The sequence below is a fragment of the Myotis brandtii genome, unplaced genomic scaffold, assembly GCF_000412655.1.
Source record: "Myotis brandtii unplaced genomic scaffold, ASM41265v1 scaffold199, whole genome shotgun sequence".
NCBI classification, from domain to species: domain Eukaryota; kingdom Metazoa; phylum Chordata; class Mammalia; order Chiroptera; family Vespertilionidae; genus Myotis; species Myotis brandtii.
Genome location: NW_005357414.1, coordinates 377,890 through 394,907, shown reverse-complemented (window position 1 = coordinate 394,907; position 17,018 = coordinate 377,890). Strand labels below are relative to the sequence as shown.

At 38.3% G+C, this 17,018-nt stretch overlaps 1 protein-coding gene across 8 annotated transcripts in view; it reads left to right on the top strand.

Annotated features, from left to right (window-relative positions):
* PAK3 (p21 protein (Cdc42/Rac)-activated kinase 3) overlaps positions 1-17,018 on the top strand; it is a 397,698-nt gene that overhangs the window by 355,375 nt on the left and 25,305 nt on the right. For all 8 annotated transcript variants that reach the window (XM_014538815.1, XM_005865195.2, XM_005865194.2 and 5 more), the window contains 5 exons: positions 7,150-7,198; positions 7,499-7,611; positions 10,513-10,630; positions 12,083-12,182; positions 12,673-12,869. In XM_014538815.1, the coding sequence (XP_014394301.1) occupies positions 7,150-7,198; positions 7,499-7,611; positions 10,513-10,630; positions 12,083-12,182; positions 12,673-12,869 (577 nt within the window). The remainder of the gene's footprint in view (positions 1-7,149; positions 7,199-7,498; positions 7,612-10,512; positions 10,631-12,082; positions 12,183-12,672; positions 12,870-17,018) is intronic.

The following is a 17,018-nucleotide window of genomic DNA, read 5'->3' as shown; positions in this document are numbered from 1 at the left end:
AGCCTCCCTGCTCGCTTCCAGCTGCCTGGCTGCAGGCCGCCATCTTGGCTGACAGTTAATTTGCATAAGGATACGCTGATTAGCCAATGGGAAGGGTAGCGGTCGTACACCAATTACCATGTTTCTCTTTTATTAGTGTAGATGATAATATGATCAATCCATTAATGATTGCAAGCAAATGTCTTTTTGCAAGCCCCCAATCCCTGTCACTCTAAATTAAGGCTTTAGTTTTAGTTTTAAGGCTTCGGGAAGTAAATATGTCATATTAGGTAGTTTTCAGAATTTGCTACTCAATGAGGAGCCCTCTTCTTGCTCTAACATTAAGTTCCCATATTGAAGATGAATAATTTTGAAACTTGTTTCTGAAAGGACTTGATTAATAACAGTTTGTATAAAGGACCTGACAAAGCAGAGTACAATATAGAACTCAGGGATAAGTGCTGAGAATAAAATTTCTGACTTGTTTATCTTTGTTTGAGAAACAATGGACAGGAGCAGAAGTGGTGTCCTGTGTGCTTACAGACATGATTCTTTGCATAGGGCCATCCACCCAAAAAGTATTTTCTTCCTCATGGGATCTAATTGGGCCATACATGGTAGAACACTGCTATGAGGCACTAAATAAATGTAGTCTGAGAGTTATAATAGGCTTTGTGATGAAGGAGATTAGAAGTAGATTAGCATTTGTGAAGAATAATGCTTATGGAGCAATGGAAGATGCTTTTTGTTTTTAAAAGCACTGAGTTGTGTGCTGTACCTTATAAAGAAAGATGATGCCACTCACTCCACCACCATTAGCAGAGTTTGTGCACTTTAAGTTGTTTTTTACAGCCATAGTAAATGAGCTTGTGTTAAGCCACCTACCCTCTTTGCCTGTCTAGGCTAGGCCCTCTTGAAACCAGTGGTGCACATAGTGAAACAGCTGCTTAAACTTAATGTTGGAATGAGTAGTTGAGAGTTATCTGGCCTTTCCAGGGATTAAGCCCTGTAACTGTGGCCTCATTATCACTGGACTCCCTGGCCCCACACTCATAATGTGTCATAACTCTATTTAAATTTAAATGGCCATGAATACTCTGGGAAAAGCTATACCCTAGCTGAAGAATAAAATATTTTCTATTCAGATTTATAGTCCTCATAATTGCAAACTATACCACTTGGTCTTCACTATATTCTGTGTACTTAGAAAGGGACTGAGTTAACATGATTTTTATATAATTTTATTTTTTTAATTTAATGGTACATTTTCAAGAGGTAAATCACACAAAAGAAAATACTGTGAAACTCTCTGTCTCTGAAAGTATTGCATGTGATGGTAACACTGTTCATCTCCATTCCTGAGCCCTAAAGGGCATGTGTCTCAACAAAACAAGTAAATGTATAGTAGGTGATATTGGACAAGATGATATCTATGTATTTTTTATGTCAAATGCATTAATATACCAAGACAATCTCTAGATAATGGACTAAAAGTAATAACTGTATCTTAAATACTCAGCAGAAGATAAAGTCCAATTCTAAGAATTAATCATGGTCATAGTCCACTCTTGGCACATGACCAAATTCTAACTGAATCATAAAACAGAAGAACCCTCTTGTATAGTTATACCAAAGTATTAAAACATACCATGTCCAGCGACAAACTAAATGGCTTACAAGGAACACATGGACTAAGTGAGCAGAAAATTAGAGATGAGAAATACAGGGGTAGACAAAAGTAAGTTTTTTTTTTTAAATAAATAAATAAATAAATAAATAAATAAATAATATAAGAATAAACTGTGTTTCTTATACAATTGTAAATCTACTTTTGCTCACCCCTGTATTTTAGGGAGGCAGCTTAGCCTAGTATATACAAATGTGGACTTTGGGAAGTACTGCACTTGCACTTAACATTGATGTAAAAATGCTAAATATAACAGAATATGAAATGGTGGTTAAGAGCATGGGCTGTGAAGTCAAACTAATGCATTTTTTAGTTTAGCTGCTGTCTATGTAAGCTTGGGCAAGCTACTAGTATTTACTATTCCCCAGTTTCAGTTTTCTCATTTGTAAAATGAGAATGCTAGAACTTACCTCATAGGGTTGTATAGGGTGACCATTAAGTGAGATCATCCATCCATCTACAGAGAGCAGACAGAAAGTAAGGCTCAATCAATGATATAGCCTTTTCTAGCAGCAGCAGCAGAGGTAGAAATAGGAATAGCTGTAAAAAATAGCCATCCTAAATGTGTATTACATCCTTGACTGTGACCTCATTAACATTAGATTTATATTTTTAAAAACTTAAATGTGAACACTGCCCTATCCTTTTGACTCCCTCACTCTTATTCCCAGGAGGCTCTCCTTGGACCACATTGAGGTCTCTAGTCCTCTTGCCATTTTCTTTTTCACCAGTCCATGAGCTTCCTGCTAGCCTCATTTTCCTGTCCTTCCTTTATTCCTCTAATCCATTGCTATGCTGAAGCCAGAGTGATTAATCTAAATTATGTCTTACCATGTTGCTGCTTTGGCAACTACACATGATCATGGGTTGACATTGGGTCTTAGGAGGAAGCATCAAAACCTGATGAAGATTGCTGATAATTAAACTGATTTGTCTTAGGAGGAAAAAAGAGAAATAGTGAATTGTATGTTTCTTTTTAGAGCCTTTAGAACAGATGCCAGTGTTTTGTTTTGTTTTTCATTTGGGTGTTAAGTGCTTGGTCAGATCAAGAAGAAACTGTTGGTAAAGCATTTAATGTAATGACATGAACCCAGCAGAAAACATCACATTGTAATTGATGATGATACCCAACAGTTGAATAATTAGTTGGTTTAATATTCTTGAACCACAGTATAGGTTAACTGAAAATCTTTTCCTCAAAATTAGGAGACTTTTGTGACATACTAGCTGTGTCATCTTAGATGATCTCTATTTTTCCTTGAGTCTGGATAATGCTTGATTTCTTTATATCATCTGAATGGCTGAGTCTTATAATAAATAAACATAAGCCCCATCATAAACAAATGTTCTTCTTTCCACAATCTGGCTTCAATACAATTGGAAAATAGGGATAATATGAATTAGTGTAATTAAATGGCCTACAAATAAAATTATAGTCTATGGATGATGATGAAGATGATGATGATGATGATGATGATGATGATGATGATGTTTGCTAATATTTATTGGCAATTTCTATATGTCAGTACTGGTTTTTAAATATTGTATACATTTGAACCTCCAATCCTGAGCCATGGAGAGGTTAAATTATTTACCCAGGGTCACACAACTAGGAACTGGTAGGATTTGAACCTGGGAAGATTTGAGTAGATGGGAGTGAGTATTGTTGTTCTTAACCCATCAGTGAACAAAGAGAGTTCTTTAATAAATTAATAAGAGGAGTGAAATTCACATATGTGCCAGTTAGAATATGGAAAAGCATCAGAACTGGGGTACAGAGAGGATGTTAGAGGTGCTAAGAAGGAGGTGGAGACGGCACTAAATTTTACTCTGCAGGTTAGTACCTGAATATGTGTGTTTGAATTAAGGATTCCACAAAGACTGGAAGTTGGGACAGCCAACAACTTATTGGTCAAAGCAGTGAATTCTAAATGCCTAACAATATCTTTGGTGGGGGGTTGGGTGTGGGAATTGAAGTGGAGGAGGATATCACCATTTTAAATTCTGGGACAAGAGTTGGAAAGAAGGGAAAAATGGTTCCCACTAGACAATTGCATATGTACAATAAGACCGGGGAATGAGAAGTGAGGAATAAAGTTCATTTTTGAGTTAATAACTGATTCCTAGAGTTTCAGGGTCTTTAAGCCTCTTTGGATTAGGGATTCTTGGCAATTCCATATAACCCAAGATATTGGTATTCTAGGATTAGAACGCTAGGAATTTTAATGAAGTGCTAAGGGAGGGGAGCCACAAAAATCCCAAGGATTTGAAAGGTTAAGGTCTGGAGATGTTAAACTCGAATTCCCCTTACACTGCAAGTCATTCACAGTTTTAACCCCTAGGGCAGTGGAAATGGGCTTAGGGAGTGGAGGATGAGGTGGTGAAAAAGGGGAAAGCCACCTTGGCAGAAATTTTGGGCCTCTCTCTCTAGGCCAGTCATGGCGAACCTATGACACGCGTGTCAGAGGTGACACGCAAACTCATTTTTTTGGTTGATTTTTCTTTGTTAAATGGCATTTAAATATATAAAATAAATATCAAAAATATAAATCTTTGTTTTACTATGGTTGCAAATATCAAAACATTTCTATATGTGACACGGCACCAGAGTTAAGTTAGGGTTTTTCAAAATGCTGACACGCCGAGCTCAAAAAGTTCGCCATCACTGCTCTAGGCTTTAACTAGAACAGCTCCCATTTTATACAGAGAGTTTCTGCATATGATAAAGCTTTCCTCATTTGATAAAGGGATTCCAAACTTAAAAAGGCAGCTCTAGCCAGCTTGGCTCAGTGGATAGTCAGCCTGTGGATTCAAGGACCCCGGGTTCAATTCTGGTCAAGGGCATATGCCTGAGTTGCGGGCTCGATCCCCAGTAGGGGGCATGCAAGAGGCATCTAATTAATGATTCTCTCTCATCATTGATGTTTCTATCTCTCTCTCCCTCTCCTTTCCTGTCTGAAATCAATAAAAAAAAAAAAGAACTCATAGTTTAGTGTATTTTCTTATAAAAGAAAAAGAAAAAGGCAAAACCACTTTAGTAAGAAAAAAAGGACATGGAACCTCTAAAAAGTATTCTAATAGTCCTTGTCCTTTTTAAATATAGTGATGGACGCTAACAATGTTTTGGCTGGGATAATGGGAAGAGCCTACTAACAACTCAGCAAGTGAGTCACACTTACTGTGAAACCAATAACAGCAGCAGCAGCAACAATGACAATGTTAGCAGTTACCATATTAAAGCACTAACTCTGATCTGGGAACATGGCTAAATACACAGACTGTGCCATGTAATTCTCTGTACTTCTAAGAGATAAATACTTTATCTAATTTTGCAGATATCACTTTTTTTGCATCTGAAGGAATTGAGCAAGTGGTCTACATATATAGGAATAAACCAAGTGAAGGCATTTGTAAATTTAATGCTGCATATATATTTGAGTAGTTGTTCAGGGCTTATACAGCTGAAATACCCACTAGGTTGAGGTGACCTGTTCCTTTACACTCAGGCAATTCTGAGTTTGGAAGGGCTAACCACGAACTGGCCTCTAAAATCAGGAAGGTCTGATATTATTTTTCCAAGAGGGAAGAGTTTTATGTAGACTTAAGTAAAAGAAGAAATGCTTTCTTCACATAAATGCAAGGTTTTGTTGCAATTGCATGTTTGCTTAAAAAGACTTTTATTATTTGGTTTATTCAACAAATACTTATTGAACACCAACTATGTGCTCTGAGCCCTAAATTTCAAACATATAAAATTGAAAGAGCAACTTGTTTAATATAATCCTCAAACCTAAGGAATTTCTGAAATTACCAAATCCTGGTTTAGAGGGGACCTATTGATTAAGTGTGATTTCTCACTCTAATTTCAATAGATACTTAAATACCCATGCAGAGTGACAAGAGCAGTACCGTTTATAGATGCTAGATCATGGAATTAAAGAATCTTAAAAATTAAGTAACCCATTTTTTTATATTTTGCAGGTCAGAGAGTCAGACAGGCTTAGATTATAAACTCTATAACCTTGGACAGGTTTCTTAACCTCTCTGATATTCAGATTCCTTATCTATAACATGGGAATAATAGCACTTGCCTTATAGAAATACGGTAAGGATTACATAAGACAATTTATATGAAATTTTTAGTGCAGTGCCTGACACATGCAACATGCTCAATATATCTTTTCTGTTATTGTGATTACTATTTTCCAAGTGAGGGGACTGAAACACAGAGAGGGGAAGTGACTAGTCTAAGGTCACACAGATTGTTAATGTTAGGACAAACATTAGAACTCAAATCTCTATTAGTACTCAAATATTCCTTAAACTACATCACCAAGTTTAATCCTTAGGAACAGGTAATGTAAACTTCCTAGGCCTGTGATAAATATTTTAGCTCATCCAGAGAGAAGAATGACAAGGAAATGGCTGACATAGCAAGAGAATTCCTGGACTCACAAAACAAAACATCAAGGGATAAATAGAAAACAAATGAGAACAAATGAGAAACAACAATTACCAGAAAGTTTAGACAGCACTGTTAAAGCATTACTATTCCTGGTGAATCACAGAACGGATCTCTATCCTCCTCCTCTCCCTCCTCCTCCTCCTCCTCCTCCTCCTTCTCTTTTATTCACCACAGAAACCAACTCTGGCAGACAGTTCCAGAGTCTGTCACTGGAACAGGTGTACAAATACTGGCACACACCACCGTGATAATGGCAACAACCACGTACATAACCCTCACTATGGGCCTGAAGTGATTCTGTGCCCTACAGCCTGAGTCTAAAAAATGACTAGGTTTTTGCTTTTCCTGGAGATGGGGGTGGGGAGGTGGTTCAGAATGCATAAGTGTTTCACAAAATTTTACCATGAAGTCAGCTTTATTAGACAATTTCTATTTGCAAAGCAAAGTAGCCTTGTAATTCAAGTTATAATGGAAGCATGAGTATTACCAAGAGTTAAGAAATGATACATTTTTAAAAAGATAGTGGAGTGGAGTGTAACCTCATAGTAGAAGCTGTTGAGAAATATAGCAAAAAGAAAAAAAAGGCTAAACAGTAAATCCATATTGTTATTGGTTTGTGTAGCTATGGGTAAGTACAACACTGAGAATGATTTATTTTCAGTTTAATTAGAGAACTGTCATGTTAGTTGTTGGAACATCCAAGGAGTACTAGTATTTAAAATGTTCCAGGAGATTCCTAAAAGGAGCAAGGCCACTTTGCTCAGTTTATTACTGTGTAGTACCATGGCACACAGATTGCTGCCAGGAAGTCTGACTGGATTTCCTGGCCCACCAAAAGAAATATTCCATGACTATTTCACATGCAATTACTATACAAAACAGTTGTTATTTTTGTACTTCATCCTTTAATCTTGAGTTTGCTGATATCCTTCTCCTAAAAATAATTACATTTATTTCTAAGACAACATATTGATAGCACTTTGATTGCTTATTCAGTTGATAATTTTCACTTTCACAGGGCATCGGGTACTGTCTATACAGCACTTGATATTGCAACAGGACAAGAGGTAAGTGCTAATATTCAATCCTGATTTTTACTTTCCTTTATTCATATTAATCAGATTTCCTCTTTGATGGCATCTATGCCTGAAAAAAAATGGGTACAACTGGATTGATATTGTAGTTTTCTTTATTGGTGTCTAAAATATCTGAAGTGGATAGTTTGCATGAGATTAACTACAGAAAAGGAGGGTTTGTGGCACCAAGACAAAGCTTCTTAAGATAAAGAATTTGTATGCCCCAAAATATGGATGTTTGTTTTTGGTCTAATAATTATAATATATTCTTATATTTTAATTATCATTCAGGTGGCCATAAAGCAGATGAACCTTCAACAGCAGCCCAAAAAGGAACTAATTATTAATGAAATTCTGGTCATGAGGGAAAATAAGAACCCCAATATTGTTAATTATTTAGATAGGTAAGTGTGCTCTCTAATTGTGTACTTGTTTTTTTTATGGAATGTCATTTTCATGGCAAATTACTTTATTTAGGATCTAGTTAGCATCCATTCTATAAATATTTCTCAAATGTTACAAAATAGAGTAGCAGATCTATTGATAAACTTGCATCCACTTATCTTTATTCACCCATCAAACGTTTGAAGACACATTTTATAGTCTTGACTTTAAACATGAGCAGTTTTTGTAATTTCCTTTTGAGGATCATGACTTCTTGTTTGCAGGAAATAGCCTATTGCATATAAGAGAGTGCTGTGGTGAGTTAAATTTCATCAAGTGTTTGTCTGAAGCAAGTGCAGTCTCTGGGTGTCTAAGTGAGGAAGCCTGTCTAAAATGGCCCTGCTTAATGTGTGCTTTGTAAATAACTGACAGTGAGGCCCAGGGAATCGAGACTTTAATCTCAAACCTTTTTCTTAGACCAGGTAATGAATGTCTCTTTCATCAGTGGTGTTAGCAGTGGGTTATGAAAAATAAATACATACATACATACATACATACATAGGCATTTAAAGACAGCACCAGCTCTTCTTCAATTGTGGTTAACCTCTGTCTCATTCAATTTCAATAAGTGTTCGTTTAGCACCACGGTGCTATGTACTCTGGGGATACAAAGGAAATAAGACTGGGTCTACAATAACAGTGAGTTTAGGATCTTGTTTTCTGTGTTTTGCGCCAGGTAGACCAGTAGTACAGGAGAGGAAAGGGAGACAAAAAAGGGAGGGTCAAATTTTATAGTAGAAATCAGTGTTTCATAAAGTGTCACAACTGCCTTCTATCAGAACTGACACATAATCACAGTAAATCCATTACAAACATGAATCTCTTTGATTTAGTGACTACTTGAAAACATTTCAATAATCAATTCAGTAGAATGAAAAAATAATAATGCCAAGATCTGAATAAATATCCTGTACATCTGTATGCCATGTGGCCAGTTCAGTACAGAAGTCAACATTGTGATTTGGGTTATCCAAAAGGGCTATCCATTGATCCTGTTCACTGAAACTAGCTTTTACAACGAATATAGTAGTCAGTAACCAGAAGCCTCCCTGTTCTTTTCCTTCCTCCATGGTGCACAGTCATATCTGGTGGTCCTTTGATTTCAATAAATATTCCCTTCCAATGTTAAGGAAGTGTCTCATTGTCACTATCACTGATATTCCCTCTTCCTCCTCCTCCTCCTCCTCCTCCTGTTAATCCTCACCTGAGGATATTTTCCCATTGATTTTTAGAGAGAGTGGAAGGGAGGGGAAGAGGGAGAGAGAGAGAGAGAGAAACATCAGTTGCTTCCTGCATCAGGGCCTAGGATGAAGCCTGCAACTGAGGTAGGTATCCTTGACTGGAAATCGAACCCAGGACCTTCAGTCTGCAGGCCAAGACTCCATCCACTGAGCCAAACCAGCGAAGGCAATATTCTCTTCTTGTTTTTTTTCTTGTTTTTTCCTATATTGATTAAGGTATTACATATGTGTCCTTATCCCCCCATTGCCCCACCACCCCAAACCCATTCATGTCCTCACCCCCTTGGTGTCTGCATCCATTGGTTATGCTTATATGCATGCATACAAGACCTTTGGTTGATCTCTCCCCCTTACCTTCCCTCTGTGGTTTAAGCATCTGATCGGTGCTTCTCTGTCTCTGGATCTGTTTTTGTTCATCAGTTTATGTTGTTCATTATTATCCCCAAATGAGTGAGATCATGTAATATTCATGTTTCTCTGACTGGCTTATTTCCCTTAGCATAATGCTTTCCAGCTCCATCCATGCTGTTGCAAATGGTAGGAGTTCCTTCCTTTTTACAACAGCATAGTATTCCATTGTGTAGATGTACCACCAATTTTTAATCTACTCATCTGCTGATGGGCACTTAGGCTGTTTCCAAATCTTAGCTATTGTAAATTATGCTGCTATGAACATAGGGGTGCATATATCCTTTCTGATTGGTGTTTCTAGTTTCTTGGGATATATTCATACAAGTGGGATCACTGGGTCAAATGGAAGTTCCATTTTTAGTTTTTTGAGGAAACTCCATACTGTTCTCCACAGTGGCTGCACCAGTCTGCATTCCCACCAGCAGTGCACGAGGGTTCCTTTTTCTCCTCATCCTCACCAGCACTTGTCATTTGTTGATTGGTTGATGATAGCCATTCTGACAGGTGTAAGATGGTATCTCATTGTCATTTTGATTTGCATTTCTCAGATGATTAGTGACTTTGAGCATGTTTTCCTATTTCTCTTGGCCTTCTTTATGTCTTCTTTGGAAAAGTTTCTATTTAGGTCCGTTGCCCATTTTTTGATTGGGTTGTTTATCTTCCTTTTGTTAAATTGTATGAGTTCCCTGTAAATGTTGGAGATTAAACCCTTATCAGAGATAACATTGGCAAATATGTTCTCCCATGCAGTGGGCTTTCTTGATGTTTTGTTGATGGTTTCTTTTGCTTGCAAGAGCTTTTTATTTTGATGTAGTCCCATTTGTTTATTTTCTCTTTAGTTTCCATTACCTTAAGAGCTGTATCGGTGAAGATATTGCTTCGGCATATATCTGAGATTTTGCTGCCTGTGGATTCCTCTAGTATTTTTTATGGTTTCCCATCTTAAGTTTAAGTTCTTTATCCATTTTGAGTTTATTTTTGTATATGGTGTAAGTTGGTGGTCTAGTTTCATTTTTTTGCATGTATCTGACCAAATTTCCCAGCACCATTTATTGAAGAGACTGTCTTGACTCCAATGTATGTTTCTTCTTGTTATTTAATATAATCAAATGCATAGAAACTGAATGCAAATTACCTTTTTAATAGGAATATAGAAGAGTTCCCACTTTCTTAGGCTGGAGTCAACGTCTTTTTCTTTTTTCGTTATAGCTACTTAGTGGGTGATGAACTATGGGTAGTCATGGAATACTTGGCTGGTGGCTCTTTGACTGATGTGGTCACAGAGACCTGTATGGATGAAGGGCAGATAGCAGCTGTCTGCAGAGAGGTAAGAAAATAGAGAATTTCTAGCTGATGATAACACAAAAATTGGCAGTTCTTTCTTTATCTCTGATTATTCAGGATGTTTATAACATCAAAGTAATAATAGCACATTTTTTTCTACTGAAAAAAATTGGAGACCCTAAATTCAGTTTAAATCCTAACGTAATAGCACTCCTCTTCCCCAGCCCCTAGTTTATTTTAGCTGCTTTTCTATGGATCTTTTGAGTTCCATTATGCCATCCACAGGGTACCACATATAAGCCTGAATGGTTTTAGGTCCCAGTGAACATGGAAAATAGTAATGTTGGCAAGGAACTTCTTTCTGATTTCGAGGGATTTTTACATGGTAGTTATTTTGTCTTAGATGTGCAATGTGAGCCATGTAAAAATACAAACCATATTATAATCACATCATTTTTTATAATGTATTTTAACCAAGATCTCCCCTCAGCTTGGAAAGTAGTTACTTTCACAGTATAAGTTGGGCATCCCTCATAGCTGTCTAGTGTGTCTTAAGTGTCTGCCTCTTTTCCAATAACAGTGTCATAATACCTATTTTCAACTTAAACCAAGGATATTTTATTATATTATTTTTTTCAATGTTAAAAACTCTCTTCATTGGAATTTTATCTTGGACCTTACCATCTACCACATTCATTGTAGTAAGATTTTCTATAGATACATTAGGAACTCTGAACCACTGAAAATTGAAAACCATTGATAGAAAAAAACAAAAAACAAAACCAAGTAATTTCAGCTAGTCTTTGCTTTATTTTATTTTAAATTGTTCATTTAAATTTCCCCCTTCTTTGTTCTCCTCTCATTCTCATTTCCTCCTCCCCAAAGATGTAAACATATCCACTAAAAACATATATTTTCTATTTATGCAATGAATCAAACTTTTAATATTTAGGGGTATATTGGACCCTGAGTCTGTTGTTTCCATCTTCTAGTATTACAGTGCAAAACAAATTCCAAACAAGTGCCTATTGTTACTTCATAGTGGTCCTCAAACCTGGCTGTCCAGAAATAGCTCAGGGCACTTGTTTTAAATGCAGATTCTTGGGTTTCACTCCAGACCTACTGAATCAAATCATACCATGGAAACAGAAGCTTACTAAATCTATTTAAAACCAAGGTGAATTCATATCCTCTAGATAACTAGGTCAAAGTATGATTATATTAATTGGTTAGTTTGGCTGTATTAATGATTTGGTGCTACTTATCACACCATCATTCTTCATGTCCTAGTCTTACTCAGGAGCTTTCATATGTATAATGCTAAATTGCATCACTGATGTAAATGGTAATATGATTTCAAAATGGTGTCAAAGCACTTCATTATCTATTTCACTTGGCAACATAAAATTATACTCCTGCCCAAAATTTATCTAGATTAAACTTAATTTTAAAAAAATTATTTGTGATATAATTAACTTTTTTTCTGATTCAATAGTGCCTCCAAGCTTTGGATTTCTTACACTCAAACCAAGTGATCCATAGAGACATAAAGAGTGACAATATTCTCCTTGGGATGGATGGCTCTGTTAAATTGAGTAGGTATTTTGGTTCTGATGGTATTTGAGAGAGTATCTGGGGATCTCTGCTCTTTTGCTGTCTATCTTGAGAAGAAAAGGGCTATTGAAAATGATTGGTTTGAAAGCATTTAGAGCCCAGTTTGAAGTAAAGAATTTTTTAACACTGTGTTTCTATATATTGTGACCAGATTTTGGGGAGGGGGGTAGTAATATTTCAGAATTTCTAGTGACCCCATCTCTTGAATGACAACTACTTAATTAGAAGACTGAAAGATTCTGTAAGTTGGAGGAAAGAAGATTGAGGTTCAGTAAAAATGACATCATATCAGTCAGTTATTTCAGACTCTTAAAATCAGGACTAGATGAGAGATCAGGTACAAAAGGATATGAGCTAGGCCGTTGTGGAAGCTCAGTGTCTAACAAAGGAAAGTACAGCCATATCTGAAAGTGTCCTATTGTAAAAGAAATATAATTTGAACTGATTTTAACTGACTTTTCTTCTCTGCAGCTGATTTTGGGTTCTGTGCCCAGATCACCCCTGAGCAAAGTAAACGAAGCACTATGGTGGGAACTCCCTATTGGATGGCACCTGAGGTGGTGACTCGAAAAGCTTATGGTCCGAAAGTTGATATCTGGTCTCTGGGGATTATGGCAATTGAAATGGTGGAAGGTGAACCTCCATACCTTAATGAAAATCCACTCAGGGTAAGTTAAAACTCAGGTACTTCATCTTCAGATAAGGGAAAAGGTGAAATGTCATTTCTTGTCTTCACCAAAATTGGCCAGAGTGGGCTCTTTCCTGGTATAAGTGATATAGAAGCTCCAAATTACACTTTGCAAAATTACTATTAGTTATTTTTAGTTTCTCTTAAGATGTATCAATAGGTTTTTCCAGGGCTTTGATATTAGTATTTCTAAATACAGGGGTCCTTAAAATGTTTTAGTATCGCTTTCTACTGTTAAAAAAGTTTCTCTTTTTATTTATTTTTATTTTTTAATATATTTTTATTGATTTTTTTACAGAGAGTAAGGGAGAGGGACAGAGAGAGAGAAACATCGATGAGAGAGAAACATCGATGAGAGAGAAACATCGATGAGAGAGAAACATCGATCAGCTGCCTCCTGCACGCCTCCTACTGGGGATGTGCCCACAACCAAGGTACATGCCCTTGACCAGAATCGAACCTTGGACCCCTCAGTCTGCAGGCCGATGCTCTGTCCACTGAGCCAAACCGGCCAGGGCAAAGTTTCTCTTTTTAAAGCAAGCTGGGGGAAGAAAAGAGTAGTTTTATCACATGCTGTGGTTAAATGATCTATTTAGGAAACACTTGCTTTAAAATTACTTTAACAAAGTAAATAAATGCATTTCCATTCAGCTATAATTTTTTAAATTAGATTTTGTTTCATTATCAGTAATGATTTATTGAGCAACAACAGCTTGGTGGTTATTGAATGGAATACAGGATAGACACAGTGCAAGTCTGATGAAATCACAAACATACTTAGACTGTCAAGTAGAAAATGAATGGAAATAGTTTGTGTTGGGTAACTCAGTTTGCTACTGCGGAATTAGAAGTTTGATCCTTACGTGGTCTGGTTATGATGCAAAGAGAAAAGTTTCATTTCATAGCCTTATACTACCACCTTTAATTCACATATGTTGTTGATCATGAGAGAAAAAAGCAAAGGAATATGAAAGAAATACTTGCTCAGAACAGAATTCAGCCAGTAGCTGTTTTGTTGTACATAGCCTAAGGGTGAGCCAGAAGCTGTGTTGTATATATAAAAGTCATCACACTATTGAAAAAAGAAAATATGCACAGATTAAAATTCTACTCTCAAAATGTGTGCAGAGTGCATTTACTAGACCTATAATGCCAAAGGCATTTTGAAAATTGTTTGTATCATTACCACTAAGAGTCTAAAATGTTATTTTACCCTTAGTATACAAAAACCATTGTCCTTAGTATATGATTAAGTGTTTACACATTAAGCTTTAAAAATCCATATTCAAACCAAATATATATGGCTTACTATACATGTAAAGAAACCTACAAACTAATTGATTTTGCAGTTGAACATTTTGTAAATTGGGAGCTGCATTCCCTATATGGGGGGGAGGCACCCTCCTCTTCATTCCTTCCCAATTCCTCTAGTTGTCCTCTTGTCTTAGTCCCTTCACTAATTAATTAGAAAACAACAGATAAGAGTGGATGCCCCAATGAATGCTATGAGCTATTGCTCTGGACTCATGAAACAATCTGGAAGTGAGATGTGCACATTGATTAGTTGCCTGCAGGGCTGAGTGGAAAAGAAGGGGCATTTTCCCACCATTTGTAGGTCAGCTCTCCATTAATTTAATCAAGCCCACCCCTGACCTGTGGACCAGCACATCAGGATAATTACTTGAGCTTGTCCTTATTGTTTAACATCCTTTGCCAATTAAGAAATATCAGTGAAAAAACACATAAGGCTTCTTATTTCCATGGATTTCCTTCTCTAAATCTTTGGAATTTGGAGGCAGTAAACAAGATTATGGCTATTTTGCTTTCTGCCTTCTAATGAGTAATTTACAACCTGCAAAATTTACGGATTAAATAAATGACTTTGTAAAGCAACTGGCCTCAGTAATGCATTTATTATCTTCTTCAGTTTCCCAATTACAACTGATCTTTCTTTTTCTAGGCCATTAGCTGTTAGGAAAAAAAGGAAACAAGTTTTAATCTTTATAAACATCTTCTAGCCTGGGATTAGAATGCATAATTAACAGTTTATCTCTTAGAATCCACAGCCTTGTATCTAAACAAGTACTTGCAGATTAATAAAACACCAGGTTCAGGAAGCCTACATTAAGGCTATATAACAAAAAGACCTGTCAGAAAGACCACCCTGTTGAAGTCCACTGATAAGGATGTACTCTAACTTTGCTCATTACTCTCCATGTGTGATAAATCTCCAAGAAAACATTCAACAAATCCATATTTAGCCAGCCCTCTATCTCTCTGCTATGCACCACAAGTACTTTTTTAGTTTTAATTTTAAATGTGTTGTCTTTGTGTTCTCTAATGGAAATCACAATGTATCAAGCTATATGCCCTTATTTGGGATTTTAAAAATGTAGTCACTGCAACCATGAAGAGATTGGAGAAGAAAACATAACATGAGCCTGTAGGAAGCCAATGTTTTCTTGGATGCTGGTCACCAGGCCATGTGGAGAGAAATAGGAAATTACATAGCTTCAGGAGAAGTATAAAGGAGGATTAGGTTAGTGCTTCTTTCTTTAAAATTCTTCCAGTACTACCACACACCCACCACTGTGGGCTTTGAAGAGGAAAAAGGAAAGAAGTGGAAAGAAGACAGAGTGATAGAGTATAGCATGTTGATATGAAAAAAAAAATGACCCATGTAGTCAAGCAAATATGGGTGTGTCCTGGCTCCACAACCTATAAGCTCTGTGACCTTCAGCAAGTCATGTAAAACTTTTATATGCCAGTTTCCTTTGTGTAAAATGGGGACAATATCTATATTGCAGAATTAGTGTGAAAGCTAAATGAAATAATGCATGTAACTCACCTATCACAGTATCTAGCTCATTGTCGGAAATATATTAGAGAGAGACATTTATAGATGAACTAGAGGCCCAGTGCACAAAAATTTGTGCACTCAGGGGGGTCCCTCAGCCCAGCCTGTGCCCTCTTGCAGTCTGGGACCCCTCGGGGGATGTCCATCCGCTGGCTTAGGCCCGCTCACTGGGGGAACGGGCCTAAGCTGGCAGTCAGACATCCCTCTGGCAACCCGGGAGCCCTTGGGGGATGTCCACTTGCCAGCAGAGAGCACCTAAGCTGCGCAGTTGGACATCCTTAGCGCTGCTGAGGAGGTGGGAGAGGCTCCCACCACCACCGCTGTACTGGCAGCCATCAGCCTCGCTTGTGGCTGAGCAGAGCTCCCCCTGTAGGAGCGCACTGACCACCAGGGGGCAGCTCCTGCATTGAGTGTCTGCCCCCTGGTGGTCAGTGTGTGTCATAGTGACCAGTCATTCCCAGTCGTTAAGCTGTTAGGGTCAATTTGCATATTACCCTTTTATTATATAAGATAGAGGCCTGGTGCACGGGTGGGGACTGGCTGGTTTGCCCTGAAGGGTGTCCCGGATCAGGGTGGGGGTCTTTCTGGGGTGTCTGGCCAGCCTGGGTGAGGGGCTGAGGGCCATTTTCAGGCTGGCCACACCTCCTTCAGGGTGGGGGTCCCCACTGGGGTGCCTGGCCAGCCTGGGTGAGGGGCTGATGGCTGTTTGCAGGCTAGACAAGCCTCCCAGCAGGGACCCTCACCCAATGGGGGTGTGGCCAGCCTGGGTGAGAGGCTGAGGGCTGTTTTCAGGCTGGTCACACCCCTTTCAGGGTGGAGGTCCCCGCTGAGGTGCCTGGCCAGCCCGGGTGAGGGGCTGATGGATGTTTGCAGGCTGGCCACAGCCCCTTCAGGGTGGGGGAGTCCTGTTGGGGTGCCTAGCCAGCCTTGGTGAGGGGCTGATGGCTGTTTTCAGGCTGGACAAGCCCCCCAGTGGGGCCTTCACCCCATGGGGGTGTGGCCAGCCTGGGTGAGGGCCGGAGGGCTGTTTTCAGGCTGGCCACACCCCCTTCAGGGTGGGGGAGTCCTGCTGGGGTGACTGGCCAGCCTGGGTGAAGGGCTGATGGCCATTTTCAGGCTGGCCATGGCACCCGGTGACCCAAGCTCCCAGCCTCTCATTATTTTCTTTTTTTTTTCTGGGAATTATTTATCTTCTATAATTAAAACTTTGTAGCCTTGAGCGGAGCCCAGGGCTGGCCAGGGCAGGCGGGAAGCTTGGCTTCCTCCATTGCC